At 60.5% G+C, this 14,111-nt stretch overlaps 5 protein-coding genes across 5 annotated transcripts; 2 read left to right on the top strand and 3 right to left on the bottom strand.

Annotated features, from left to right (window-relative positions):
• Window positions 1-374: 374 nt before the first annotated feature.
• SPRG_19248 (hypothetical protein) lies at window positions 375-1,697 on the bottom strand (the record flags this gene model as incomplete). Its single annotated transcript, XM_012340277.1, has 1 exon — window positions 375-1,697. One exon carries the CDS (start codon window positions 1,695-1,697, stop codon window positions 375-377), a length of 1,323 nt encoding a protein of 440 aa, XP_012195667.1.
• A 286-nt stretch (window positions 1,698-1,983) lies between these two features.
• On the bottom strand, window positions 1,984-3,438 carry SPRG_19247 (hypothetical protein; the record flags this gene model as incomplete). Its single annotated transcript, XM_012340276.1, has 1 exon — window positions 1,984-3,438. One exon carries the CDS (start codon window positions 3,436-3,438, stop codon window positions 1,984-1,986), a length of 1,455 nt encoding a protein of 484 aa, XP_012195666.1.
• Window positions 3,439-7,301: 3,863 nt separating this feature from the next.
• On the bottom strand, window positions 7,302-8,612 carry SPRG_19246 (hypothetical protein; the record flags this gene model as incomplete). Its single annotated transcript, XM_012340275.1, has 2 exons — window positions 7,302-7,650; window positions 7,702-8,612. 2 exons carry the CDS (start codon window positions 8,610-8,612, stop codon window positions 7,302-7,304), a joined length of 1,260 nt encoding a protein of 419 aa, XP_012195665.1.
• Window positions 8,613-10,644: 2,032 nt separating this feature from the next.
• On the top strand, window positions 10,645-11,520 carry SPRG_22095 (hypothetical protein; the record flags this gene model as incomplete). Its single annotated transcript, XM_012340383.1, has 2 exons — window positions 10,645-11,344; window positions 11,402-11,520. The coding sequence occupies 2 exons, from the start codon at window positions 10,645-10,647 to the stop codon at window positions 11,518-11,520; spliced, it is 819 nt and encodes a 272-aa protein (XP_012195773.1).
• Window positions 11,521-12,375: 855 nt separating this feature from the next.
• SPRG_01602 (hypothetical protein) lies at window positions 12,376-13,740 on the top strand. Its single transcript, XM_012339970.1, has 5 exons — window positions 12,376-12,766; window positions 12,813-12,889; window positions 12,940-13,430; window positions 13,479-13,551; window positions 13,598-13,740. Exons 1-5 carry the CDS (start codon window positions 12,445-12,447, stop codon window positions 13,697-13,699), a joined length of 1,065 nt encoding a protein of 354 aa, XP_012195360.1. The 5' UTR covers window positions 12,376-12,444; the 3' UTR covers window positions 13,700-13,740.
• The last annotated feature ends 371 nt before the right edge of the window (window positions 13,741-14,111 follow it).

The following is a 14,111-nucleotide window of genomic DNA, read 5'->3' as shown; positions in this document are numbered from 1 at the left end:
TCGATCGTACTGTTCGTGTTGGTTTCTTGCAGAGCGTTGGCGAGGTCGTCACGATCACCGTCGGTAGAGGTGGAGGTGGAGGAAGCGTTGCTCGTGGCGTTGCCAAGGCTGCCCACAAGACCCACGGTGGCGGGCAGTAGCAGTGTCGACGGCGACGTCAAAGCGTCGGCCACATCGGGAACGTCGTTCTCTTCCAAGAAGGCACCGATCGGGTCCAGTGCGGCGACGTCAGGCGTGGACAGCCCGCGCAGCGTCGTGGCCGCGACGACCGCTGCGACGCCCAGCGCCAACAACACCACGCGCCGCTCCATGGCCTTCTAAATTCGAACTGTTTACAGCGAGAAAGGACAGTTTTTCGTCGTTATATCGCCGAACTACTCTTGAAGGTTGCTGTAGGCTTCGGGGTTTTCCCGACGCGAGTAGGCGCGGGCTGCGAGCAATCCGACCGCAACCACTGCGACGCACGAGAGCACGATCGCATCGACGTGCGACGACGACGTGGGTGCTGCCGGGCCCGTCGCTGCCAATGCGTCCGAAGGCGGCACGGTGATGGTTGGCGATGATGCGTTCGCGTCACTGCCACTGCTACTGTCGTTGCGCGACGGCCGAGGCGTCACCGGGCGGAACGGGACCATTGTTGGTTGTTCCGACGATCGGTTGCTCGCGGGTGGCCATGTGATGGTCGCCGTCGTCTCGTTGCGCGGGGCTCCATGCGTGCTCGTTGCGTTCTGCAAGGTGGCGTTCGCAGGCCGTTGAGGACGAGGTGTGCGCTGGCTCCAGCCACCCAGCGACTCGAGGTAAACTTGCCACACAACGTCTCCAAGCGGACGCATGACGTCGACAGGATGACCTGTGGCGTTGCGGTGTTGGGTCGAGTTGGCTGTAAACAAAAGACTCCAGAGACGCAGGTCGTTCGAGGGCGGATGCTCTCGGAAGCGCCGGATGGCCTCGGTTGCGACCGAGCCATTCGCTTGCAGCAGGCCAATGACCTGATGCAAGACGGATGCGCTCAAGTCGCTGCGGTGCCTCGTCGCATTGAAAAGGTACTGGAGAAAGTTGACCAAGTACGCCTCGTTGAACATCGTCCCGTTGCGTGCCAGCTGGTTGGAGCGTCGGCCGGAGGCCGAGTCGTTGTGCGGCACGAGGATCATCGGGCACGGTGTCGAGCTGCCGTTGTATGGCGCACTGGCGTTGGAAGATGCGTGCCAGCGCCGCGGGACGAAGGGCGTCTTGGCCGCGTGTTCGCGCGGTGGAAACCGAATCGTGTTGTCGTCGATCGTCAACGAGCTGTTGAAATTTCTGTTGTAAACGTCAAAGTGCGCACTGGTGTTGCCGCCCCACGAGAGCCATAGCGTCCATGGGAGTGTTTCGTTGGCGCTGAGAGCCGGCGATCGCCACACCATATCGTCGTTGCCTTCATCGTCATCGTCTTCATCGTCTTCATCGTCTTCGTTGTCGAGGTGTGGGATGAGGCGAGCGAGGAATGGACGGCGCTCGAACGCGTCGCCGAGCCAGCTACGGTTGGAAGCGGCCGTCATGTTAAAGTCCACCGACAGCACACACGACGAGGTGTTGCGCGTCAGTAACGTGCACGGCGTGGACACGTTGCACGCAAGCGTGGTCGACGCATTCCAGCGCAGACATAGATCGTGGGCTCGCGAGGCCGACGCGAGGAGGAGACCTAAAAGCACTCGCATCGCGCGTCCAAGCAAATTCCGTTGTAGCGTGCTGGAAACCCCTCGCACATCAACGGCTCAAAATAGGATCGGGCGCTGAGGCTGGGACATGGCGACGTGGTTCTGGCGGTGATCGTCGAACCAGAGAAAAAGCCCGTTGGTGTCGTGGGACTGTACCGCCCTTCTTTGCAGAAAGGTTTAGGAGCTGGCGGTATAACTATCTACGACTCGGTCCATGTCAACGCCAAAAAACAACCTCCTGGACGCACTCGTTGGCGTACGTGTGCGACATGAATGTATTGGTGTCCTATTGCTCGGAGAGCTGGTTGATCGAAAAGTACGCGGACCGCGTCCGGCACCGCTTCCAGAAGAAGTACGCGACGCCCAGTGCCACGGCGGCCAGAAGCGCGACGATTGCAACGAAGCCCGTGATACCGCTGCTTGCGCTGTTGAGTGCACTCTTGTTGTTTGCTACGCTTGTCGCGGCGGTCGTTGGCGTTGGTTTCGGCGACGATGGCGTACTTGTTGTCGGGCGATCGGTCGTCGTTTGTGGCGGGGACGTCGACGGCAGCGGGGTAGTTGACGGCAGCGGGGTGGTGGTCGACGGCGGCTGAGTGGTCGGCGGCGGAGTGGTCGGCGCTAGTGTTTCAACGATGTTCAACACGCTGCAAATACCAGAGTCGGGGGACGTAGCGTTCGCGCACGTGGGCTCTGAAAAATGTGCGACCGTGCCATTCGAGCCATTGCACGCAGCAGTGGCGTAGCCGGTGTCGACGCCAGCGCAGTCGTTGACGAGATAGAACGCCTCTGCCGAACCGTTCTCGCGTAGCTCCACGTACTGCGCGTTGGCGGCAAACTCGGACGCGTTGGGGGGCAAGCGAGATATCGCGGCGGTGCCAACGCAAGTGAAGGCTGTGGTCGGCGCCAGCGTTGTCTTGCGGACGGCGGCATGCAGCGTGCCCGTGCAATTGGCACCCGCGTATGTCTTGACCCACGCGGTGATGTATGGCACGCGCACGCTGCAAGAGCGAGGAGGTGGCAGCACCTCATCCAGTGGCACCGAGCAGTTGGCATCTGAAAATGATGTGGTTGTGTTGGCGGTGCAGTCGGCCACAAGCCACGTCGAGCCATTCGCAGAGAGAGCGCCATTCGCGCTGGGTGCGGGCGTACACGCCTGGTCCAAGACGACGCTCGTTCCACGCATGTTCTCGGCGTACATTGCGCCTAGCTCAAAGTAGTTTGCAAGCGCCGTGTCTTCCACGACGGCGAGGTCTTGACCTTGGCACGTTGTCGGCCACGCTCTGTCCATGGACACGTTGTAGACGGCTCGTACTAGCGGCCCCGAACAGTTGGCGGATGCAAACGTCAAGAGATGCGCCCGGCCATGACGGATTGTACAGGTCGTGTTGCTACTCGTGGTGCTGTTGACATCGCTGCATGCTGCGTCGTTGAAGGTCGTTATGGTCGCATCCGTGCAGTTGGCCAAGACGAAGCCCTTGGCGGCACTGCGAAGACACGTGGCATCGAGCAGTGCGCTCTCCAAGGTCGAGTTGGCTAGTAGCGGCATGTATCGTTTGTTGGGGTAGAAGTCGAGGAAGCTTGGCATGCTCGCTAGCGTCGCCTTGCCCGTCCCGTTGCATGCGTGGAGAAGCGTGTCGTCCGTGGACGTCGCATTGCCAGTGAGCAGTGCTTGGAGAGAGACGAGCGAGCCCGCAGCACACGTGGCATCGGCGTAAACGGTGTCGTACACCATCGTCGTCATCTTTGTCAATGCCCCGCCTGTCCTTTTTGAGCACCATCATGGCTGACCAAGATCGGGGGTTGGCGATGTGATTGGGCGAAAGCGATCACAGAACTGTCGTTTGATTGGTGCTAAAGTTACCATGCGTCGCGTGGATTGGCTCCTTGAATCACTCTCTTGGATTGGCCAAAACCCGAGGTAGCCGTCGATTGGGTAGACAGAGAAAAGATGCCATTGGTTGAAAGACCCATTTTGTGGGCTTGGGATTGGTTGAAATAGATTATTTGGAGATGGGAGCGAGGATCGCAAGTTGCATCGTCGCTGTCTGAACGCAAGATGAAGCGGTCGCAGTCGCCGTACTTGGGCGATGTCAAGCGCGTCCGGCGCGGAAGCGTCGATGGAACCTTCGAGTACATGGGCTTTGACATGGACATGGAGAAGCTCTCGGTGGACGACGCCATGGCCGACGACGACGAAGAGAACGACAACGAGGTGGCCAAGATCCTCGCCGGCCGCGACGATGGCAGCATTCTTCCGCGCATGGCCATTAGCGTCCGGTCGTTCACGCCCATTGAGGTCTCGATCGCAGAGACGGTCGGCGCGTCGCAGAGCCCCGACCGACTCACGCTCTCGCCACGCACCGAGGCCCGCATCCAGAGCCGCAGCTTCTACTTGGAGCTGCACGAGGGGACGCTGCACCGTCTGAGCCGCGCCCAGCGCCAGGCCATGCAAGCTGCGGGTCTTCTCTTCATCCCGCTCACCGCCACGAGTCCGACAGTCACGTTCACGCGCGAGTGGCTCACGCGCGGGGCCATGGCCGAGATCTACGGCCCGTACAAGCAGTACTTGAGCCGGAAGGGCTCGGTGACCGTGCAGTGGACGCGGCAGCACTACGCAGCCGAGATCAGCGTTGCAAACGGCAGCAAGAACAACGTCTTCATCGACAAGACGCGTCTGGGTACCGCCAACGCCCCTTCTTCTCGCTGACAATTTTGGTTCTAGCACCGCAAGGCCAGTCCGTCCTCCTCCACGAAGAGACCATCAAGATCCTGACGACACCGTACGCCCAGCGCGTCGTGCTCGGCTACACGCTTCACGAAGGCCTCCTCGAGTCGTCGGCCCAAGGCGTCGCCCACAACCACATTGTGGGAGCCTCCTGTCTACCATCCACCGCATGACACGCATGGCGTAGGCTGTGCTCTTTGCCCATCCGATCGCCATGTACCCGTCGTTCGGCATGACGTTAGCAGTACGCTGCGTGGAGCCTCGACGTCAAATGCCACGCGTGTAGGGGCTGGAATACCGCGCGATGCTCACGGAGCTCACCAAGAACCTTGAGAGCAGCGCCAATGTACGGTGCCGTCGTCTTCTTCATTGTCCATGCGTGCCATCGCGCAACCTGTAGGTCTCGAAAAGCTACATGGAGAGCGACGGTGCGTTTTCTACTCCAAGGCTCCGTCTCTCGGACAAAGAGCACGCTAGGTAGTGTTGTCCTCGCGCACCGACCGCCCGTGCAAGTGATGCTCGAGTTTGCGACGCCCATGACGGTGCAAGAGCTCTGCGCGGACGGCTGCCGCGTCCTGCACTTTGTGTGCCACGTCGACCACCAGTACGTTCTCTTGGAAGATGGCGTCGGCGGCGGTACGCGCGTCGCCCGGGACGAGATGCGCGGCATTCTCGCCCACTCGAGCGTCGAGCTCGTGCAAGTGACGTCGTACGACAAGGCGGCGTCCAGTACGTACACACAATTCTCTCACTGTGTTAACAGCAGAGGCGTAGGCCACCGCTTCTTTCTGCACTGTGGCGTGCCCCATGTGATTGCCTTGCATCCCTCGTCCAAGGACGACTCGGACACGACCATGACCTTTACCAAGTGCGCTCATGCTTGTGGATGCCAATGCGACGGACGAGGAATAGGGTCCTCCATGCGTCGCTCGCAGCGGGCCGGACCATCCAAGACGCGTTTGATGCGGCACAGCATTTCATTTCGCTGCTCGTCGGCCATGTACACAGACAGCGCTAGCCACGGGCTCACCGACCTCGTGTAGGCCACGCCTCGGTTCGTCTTGTACCCCGAAGACGCGTGCCACGATGTCATCTTGTTTCCCCCGTCGCCGCCCGAGCCGCTTGCACGATCGAGCGCCGCGCGGTATGCGGCCGAGAGCCCATCGACTCTCGTGCTTGGTAGCGTCACCAAAGTCGGTCTACGTATTGATCGATTGAGTGTTTGCTCATGTCCCTCGCGTAGCATTTCCACGGTCGCTTGGACGAAGCGCAGTTGGCAAGACGAGTTGATGACGCGGCGCCATGACGCTGATAGCTTTGCGTAGGTCTGTCGCACGCTCATGGGTCGGCGACGGCCGCGCTGGGTGAGCATCCTCGGGCCGCGCCGCGTCGGCAAATCCCAGTTTGTTTTGGCGGTCGCGCAGTACATTGGCCAGCGCAAGGTGTTTGGCGGCGGTATCGTGTACATCAACATCCCGCTGGAGCTGCGGTACCAGTCCCATGATGCGATTCGCGCGTCCGTCCTGGATGTCTTTGAGATGCTCGACCACGAACTGTACAAAGCTCCATTCCGCTTCATTCTTAGCATGAACGCAAACAACTAGGGGCAAGTGGCAACACGTGCTCGTCATTCTTGACGGCTACGAGAGTTTCTCGCCGTCCGCGCAGCTGGAGACGGAGCTAAACACGCGCTTGACCAAGCACCACAACATTTCGTTTCTCGCCACCGGACTTGACGCGGCGCACGTCCCCACTTGGTCGCACACGACCGAGACGCTCGAGCTCACGACGCCCATGGCGAGTGGCTTGCAGGAGGCGCCGACCGACGACGACCTCGAGGACCTCTTGCGTGTACCACGCATGGACTATGCGACAATGCCGCCACCGGTGCTGTGGGCGCCCGAGTCGCCGCCGCCGGCGTTGCCGACGCCTCGATCGCTCGTAACCAAGCCGTCGTGCGCCGTCATGTAATAGCAACAACGACAGTCATCTGTACAGTACATGATGGTGACGATGCTCTGGACGCGCGCCGTCACTTGGAAGCTAAGCACAACACACTGGAGCATCCACGGCGCTCCACACAACTTCGCGGAGTAGCAACACCACGCTACGGGGCGCGGGACGACACTCTCGATCGCCGAGGCTCAGGTCGACTGGCACATGGCCGTTCGACGAAGTACGACGGCGCGCGTTCGTTGGCCTGTTTCGAAAATGCCATCCGGCGGGTGCGAGCCATTGACGATATGCAGCCAAGTCGCCGCTCGTTGTAGCCAACGCAAGGTCGCCTCTGCATTGTGTGCACCTCGGTCGTAGGTCGCAGGTCGGAGGTAGCTCGAATATAAGCGTCCATTTGGCAGTCGTCCGTCGTTGATGCGTTGCGACCATGGACGCGTGGCTTCTAGCGAAGTGCGTCTCGTCCCACGCCGAGCAATCGCTCGGTTGCACTTGTTGAAAACGACCGCCGCCGACGTCAACGACCTTGTGACACCATCGCTGCCTCGTTCGGACCTCGCGCAGCTTGTCGCAACCGCGCAATGTAGTCGAGGTGGCGTCTTTGCACCGTCACCTCCGACGCGCGCGCGTATCTGTCGCGCGCTGTACGGGATTGCGGCGGGCGACGATGCTCTCCACTGCGATCTTCTCTTTCCAAGCCGCTCGTTTCGGATCGTGTGGATGGCAGCGTCCTGGCCCTGCTTTGCACGGTCCACTGAGGCAGTAATGCCATCTGTTTTTCGCGCATTGTTGAAGTCGCTGCGCTCACGTCCCTACTCCGTAGGACAACGAGCCACGTGGCTCGAAGGCAATAACATAAGCGCCAAGAGACGGCGCTCGGCTACCGGGCTATATTAGAAGGAGACATAGATATACACACGCCGCGATCATGCCGACGTGGCAGCGTTGGCCTTGCGCAAGAGCAGGTCGAACGGGTGGTGGGTCGGGAGCGCGTTCGCGGGCACCCACTGCTGCCAGTGCGTCGCTGGGCGCACCTTGGCCAGCTGCACAAAGGACGGGTCGACGTCGCCGTTGGGCTTGCGCTTGCAGAGCAGCGTCACATGCGGCGACGCATCGAGGCGCTCGACGAGCGCCAAGAGCGGCACGGTCGGGCTCATCATGGCACGGACGCGGTTGAAGTTCATGACGACGCTCATGTAGACGTAGCCGTCGGCGTCCATGCGCTGGCGCAAAAACACATCGCGCAGGAGGTTGTGGTCGCTGAAGTAGTAGGCGCTACAAAAGACGACCATGAGCATGCATACTATCGGATATGGGACCACGTACATTTGGTCGACAATGTGCTGGAGGACGAGCGGGTTGGAGGGCGCGGTAGCCGTCGAGAGCGGCGTCGACGATGCGTCGAGGCTCACCGTCTTGGCAAGGACCGGCGGCGGCGGTACGCTCGTGTCACCGCCGAGAACATCCCGCCACGCGCGGCCGTCGGCCGTCGACGAATGCGACCGGACGAGCTTCTTGGGCTTGACGAGCATCGGCGGCGGCCGCGCGATTGGCGAGAGCGACCGCTTCGTGGGCTCGACGCGGCCCGGGCACGACTTGGGTGGCGAAAAGGACGAGGACGAGACCGTCGACGCGCACGACGTGGGTGACGACGGCACGATCGGCTCCTTCAACAAGAAATCCATGGACGTCGTCGTCGCCACCTTCTTGGGCTTCATGTGCGGTGACAGCGTCAAGATCGACTTGGTGATTCGCCGCGGCGGCGTTGCGAGAACCACTTCCACCGTCGACGGCTCGGGCACCGGGGCCTTGGGTGCGACGGTTGCAGCGACCGTCGTCTCTTGCACACTTTCTGTCGACTTGACGTTCTCTGCGATCGGCGCGAGGTTCGAGTCTTGCGAGAGCGGCGCGTCCACAACAACGTCTTGCGGCGCGTCCGCAAACGGCGCGGGCTCGCAGCGTGTTTCGACCGTCGTCGGTGTTGCAGTCGTTGCAGTCGGCATTGTGGCCGTCGCAGCTGTGGCCTTCTTGGCCTTCTTCTTCTTGGGCTTTCGCCGGCTTGTGGGCGTGGTCGCCTCGACGGAAGGCGTCGGCTTGACGCCAGCGACGACATGCTCGATGGTTTCGTCGTCCGTGGCCGGCACGGGGCGGCCCGAGCGCAGCCACGCGACGGTGCTGTAGCAGACAAAGACGGAGAGGATCACGAGCACGATGGACTCCTTGGCGTCATGGGCCATGTCCACGAGCTTGGCCGAGACCTGGACTCCGACGATCGCGACGACGCTACTCATTCCTGCTGCTGTCGACACGGCCTGGAGCTTACTGCCTCAGAACGGGGGTTTTCCGCTTTGCGCGGCTCAACAACTGGCATAGATAGAAGAACGCATGCAGCGATCCGATTGGCTGCCGAAAAACCTGTTTTTGCTGTTACCTAATTTGTTGGTTTGCACCCAGCATCATATTTATGTGTTTCCATACAAAAGCCGAGTGTACGAATAAAAAACGCTCGTTCGCGCTTTCTTGAAGTACAAGATCTGGGCGTGGGACGCCCGAGTCATTGCAGCAGGTGGAATCGTTGAGCTTGAACACACACCCTTGCCCCAACGGTGCTACCGGCACGATCGGAAGAGAGGTCGCGCTGGACGCGCTTATAGACTGTCACGCGCGCTAAGATATGATAATACGGAGAGTAGCAAAAGCCGTGTGGAAATTTTCATTTTCGTGTCCTTACAGGGCGTTGAGCCCGAACGGACGGCGACAGATGGCGCACAACAAGTGGCCACGTCGTCATCTTGGGGCGAACAAAGACTCAGCAGGATGCACCTGAGATGGGCCCGCGGCCGCAGTAGCTTTGCGTGTCGGGAACAACGGGCGGCAGCCAGCGTGATGCGGCGAGCAGCTACCTACCTACACACGGTGGGTAGCATCACAAATAGGGCACGGCTACAATCGACGAAATGGGTACGAGGTAGACTGACCGCCGACTTGGCTACTCTGCGCCCGACGCACTCGACCAGTCTCACTCGACCGGACGTCGGTGCGCTCGTGTCGCACCACAACTCAGAGACCTCTGCTCCCTTCCTTCTGTTGCAGTATTTGCTCACCTCTGCAGTGGTCAAGGGAAGAAGACGGCAGCAGGACCAAGCGCACACGAAAGCTCGTAGGACACGTCAACGCACCATCTGCATTGTAAATGACATGCAAACGGACGCCCATCTGCGGCATCGCTCCAGTGAAGTGACCAACCGCATGGTTGACGCTTGCTTGGACTTCGTACCGTGGAGGCAGCCGTGGAGGAAGACCTGAGCTCGTGGAGAGATGTTGAAGAGGACAGGCGCGGTACTGCCGGTATGGTGGAGTCTATGGAAAGGGAGACGATGTTGATACTACGCCACGCTCGGATGCACAGACGAGGCGACGCCGTGTCATAGCAAAGTGGCTGCTTATCACCGAGCACCCAGTTGGTGGAGCCAATATGATCGGACACGCGAGTGTCGTGCCAGGGGCGCAGTAACACCGAAGCGACCATACAATGGCGCATGGCCAAGTGTAGACGTGGTTTCCCTCTATACCGCACATATTAATACACATTACTCCCTCGTTGTTGCCTTCAGCACAGCCAATGTCCAGCTCAATTTCCCATCACCGCCGTGCCCTTTCGACGTGCTTTGTGTGTGGCGCTCTCTCATTGGCTCCAGCAGGATCTTTGAATCGAGCGAGCAGCGTGCAATAGAAAGCGAGCGATTAAATATACCGCTACGCTCGAAATTGCCATCGTCCGCCGCATACACTAATTAGAGATGGATGGGTCGAACCCCACCGTCGACGTCCGTGGGAGCTGTGCATTCTTGGCACAAGCAAACGCCCATCGCGTGACAGGGCACTGCACGGCTCTATGTGATCGCATAGGGTTGTAGTCGATGTGAATGCATTAGCAGCCGATGCCTTGCAACTGATGGAAGCTTGCCGTTCTGTGCAACTTGACCGTTGATCGAGACAAGCTACAGGTCCATGTACGCTGCCGTGCCAGCGGAAATGGTCCCCGCTTCGTCCTAATATTGATAGATGAGCGGCGAACGGTTGTCTCTGCAAGTCAGCGTCGCTAGTGCAGGGCTTTGGAGGTCACGCACGGCCTCGGGGAGTACACTATATATGAAAAGGAGTGCATCGGAGATAGTGTGTCAACACTATATCGCGAGCATTGTGGGTTTGGTTGGTGGTGGTCTTGACGCAAGCATTTCCATTTTCAGTGGCGCAGTCGACGCGGCGATGGTGCTCTACAAGCAAGTGATCTTGACCAACCTCAAGAGCTCGCCGGCGGAGACGGCCAAGATGTTCCAGGAGCTCTCGGGCTTTCTTCTTGGCCGTGGCGGCGTCGTCCGCGACCTCGCCAACCGCGGCCACCGCGTGCTTGGCTACCCCATTGACGACCGTCGCTGGGGTGGCACCTTTGAGCGCCACCGCGAGGCCAAGCTTGTCGTCAAGACCTTCGAGACGAACCCGACGACGCTCAAGGAACTTGAGGCCAAGATGAAGCTCTCGTACCCGGTGTTGCGCTTCATGACGTTCAAGGTCGATAAGGACCCGCTGCGCAACGTGCTCAAGCAGTCGACGCTCGAGCCCGCCGTCGCCGACGAAGCCAACGTCAACACGTTCAGCTGGGAGCAGTTCCAGGCGTCGCTCAACGACAACGTCAAGGTGGTGCGCACGGACTACATTGCGGACGAGCGCAACGACCCGATGGCCAACATGAACATTGCCGACTACGTCAGCGAGGACGCCGATAACGATGACGATGATGCCGAGGTCGACGATGAAGACGAGCCGTTGACTGCCCAGCAGCAGGAGATGGCCGACTGGTTGGTCGAGAAGGCCGGCAAGAGCGACATTCTCAAGACGGAGGAGATCATCCACGCGCTCGAGAACGCGACCAAGCCCGCCAAGAGCGACAACGTCGAGTACTGGGACGGTACGCAATTACTCGATGGCGTGGGAAATAGGATGTCTCATGCTCGTGTCTGCGTAGACGATGACTTTGACTTCGAGGACGACGACAGCGCACAGGACAAGGACGAGAAGGTAGAGCACGACTGGCAGAAGGACTCGTCCTACGTGCCCCCTGTCCCGCGCCCGACCAAGAAGTAGATCCAGATAGTAGATGAAGATGAACCAGTCGTCTCGAGGAGATGTATGATGCTGTACGCCGTTTGCTAGTACACGAGGGCAGGCTTGAAGCATCGCACGTTGCGCCCGTCTCCGTATTACGAAAGCGTTCAAGGAGTAGCTAGGTCGAGATACGGACTGAGCATCCTACTACGTCGCAAGCCGTGGTCGTCACGGAGCGACTACGATCCCAAGCAAACCTGACGACGGTAGATCCGCCGGCTCTGGCGTCCGACCCAGACACGGATCAGCTGCGCCGCCCATGATTCTCTGTCGGTCCAGCGCCATGTCCACCTCTACCATGCTCTGGCGCACGACCAACGCAGTCGTTGCCGAGGCGACCTATGAATAGTGTACCGCCCTCGGAAGTCGAGTGTGCTTGCTTGGGTCATCACACGCCCGCGTTCTTTTCTGTCTCTCGCCTTTCAGCATCTCGATGCGCCAGCATTGAGCGTCGTAAGATCACTACTCCACGTGCTCATACTGCTCGATCAATGCCACTATCAAAGCCCAGCGAAACCATCACCCTCACAACCCTCCGGGCTCGCCCCCGATAGACGACCAAAACACAGCTGCCAAGGCCCGCCGTCCACTACTACTGAGTTCGACCTAGTACTCGATTTTCTGCCTGTGAATTCGAATTGCAAAGGGCGCAAGACTATTAGGGACACGTCGATATCGACGGCTCCGTCGACTTCTCGTGTCAATCGCCATGCGTGTCATGCGATGGCCCAAGATCGTCCTCGACGTCGAATCGCTGTCCGTTCCAACCATGTGATTGGGTCGCGCCACGGGATTTCTGCCAATCGCGTGCGCGGTTGACCTCTCCCATGCAAAATTTCCTGCAAATTGGTGGCTGGTTCTCCGATACGTCGTCGCATCATTCAGCGCCTCCTCCGCCGCAGCATGCTCCTCTCGCCGACCTCCGAAGGCCTCGCGCGGGCCGGCCAAGAGCTCCGCGCCGGCCGCCTCGTCGCCTTTCCCACTGAAACGGTCTACGGACTCGGCGCCAACGCCTTTGACGCCAAGGCGCTCTTATCGATCTTCGAGGCCAAAGGCCGCCCGCTGACCGACCCACTCATCGTACACGTGCCATCGGTGCAGAAGGCGCTTGAGCTCGTCGAGCTCAACGAAACTGGCGTCCATCTCTTCAAGACGCTCGCGACCGCCTTCTGGCCGGGGCCGCTCACGCTCATTGCGCCGGCAATTCCCGCCCTTCCGCGCGAAGGTACGAACACCGATCGCACTTCTCTGGTATCCACGCCGCTGCATAGTCTCGGCCAACACAGGCTTTGTGGGCATTCGCATCCCGAACCACCCGATCGCCAAGGCGCTGCTTGAAGCCGCCCAGGTACAATCATCCTGCAGCGACGAGACTATGCGACCGCACGGCGATCGTAGGTGCCGGTGGCCGCACCGAGTGCCAACCGGTTTGGCCACGTGAGCCCAACGACGGCCCAGCACGTGATCAACGACCTCGGTGCGTACCCGGGCGGTCTCCACGTCATTGACAACACGGGCGCGTCGTGCTGCGAGGTCGGCATCGAGTCGACCGTCGCCAAGCTCGTGCCGGACGAAAAGAAGCTTCTCGTCTTCCGCCGCGGCGGCGTCTCCGAGGCCGCACTCCACCACGTCCTCAATGCAACCATGGGCCTTGGCATCGAGATCGTCTATGCGCAGCGCGTCGTCGACGATCATTCGACGCAAAACCAGGTGGCGCCCGGGCAGCTTCTGACGCACTACGCGCCGGATGTCGAGACGTTCATGCTCGAGCCGTCGTCGTCGACGACGTCGGTGACGCCCGCCATGAAGACGTGGGTCGTCCTGGACTTCCACGGCCGCCTCGCCGCCGTGCAGCCGCACGTCGCTGGCTACTTGGACCTGTCGGCCTCGTACGACAACCTCCTTTTCCTACGGTGACGTGCTAAGAACACGCGTAGGGGCGACATCCTCGCGGCCGCCCATGTCGTCTTCGACTCGCTGCGGTGGGCAGAGCAGGTGCATGGCGCGACGGTATGCAGCGTCTTCTTCGCCAGCATCGCGCTCACGATCCATGTAGCGCATTGTGATTCCCGACGTCTCGGCCGTGCCGCAAGAGCACGCGCCCGCGCTGCACGACCGCCTCTTCCGTGCGTCGTCGGGCAAGCGCTGCCACCTGTAATGCTATATCTTAACACGCGGTCGTCTCTGCGATGATACGGGAGCTGTACATGTACTATTTGGAAGCGAGTCCGGGGCTAGACGACGGAAGGGAGCTGTCGCTCGCGGAGCATCTCGTCGCGCGTGGCACGGCGCGCGTCGCGGGTCGCATTGGCGTCGCGCGCAAACGTTGCAATGTCGTCGTGCGTGTACTTGAGCGCTTGCAGCAGCAAAATGCGTTCGTGGGGCAGTAGCTTGCGCACGCCTTTGGCGCCGTCGTCGTTGGCGGGGCACTCGGCTGTCGTGACGCTGACGTGCGTGCGCCCGAGGCCAATCGGCGGGCCTCGCTCGAATGGCACTGCGCTGCCATTGACGTCGGCGGGGAACTCGAACGTCGTGGTCGTCGAGAAGGTCACGCGCCGCCGCCGCCGCCG

The sequence above is a fragment of the Saprolegnia parasitica genome, assembly GCF_000151545.1.
Source record: "Saprolegnia parasitica CBS 223.65 unplaced genomic scaffold supercont2.4, whole genome shotgun sequence".
Classification (NCBI taxonomy): domain Eukaryota; phylum Oomycota; class Saprolegniomycetes; order Saprolegniales; family Saprolegniaceae; genus Saprolegnia; species Saprolegnia parasitica.
This window is presented reverse-complemented; position numbering and strand designations above follow the sequence as displayed.

Bases quoted from the DNA above. Each gene is read 5' to 3' on its own strand.
- SPRG_01602 (XM_012339970.1), top strand. From the start codon at position 12,445: ATGCTCCTCTCGCCGACCTCCGAAGGCCTCGCGCGGGCCGGCCAAGAG. The intron at 12,767-12,812 runs GTACGAACACCG...GCCGCTGCATAG, and splicing joins TCCCGCCCTTCCGCGCGAAG to TCTCGGCCAACACAGGCTTT. The intron at 13,552-13,597 runs GTATGCAGCGTC...CGATCCATGTAG, and splicing joins AGCAGGTGCATGGCGCGACG to CGCATTGTGATTCCCGACGT.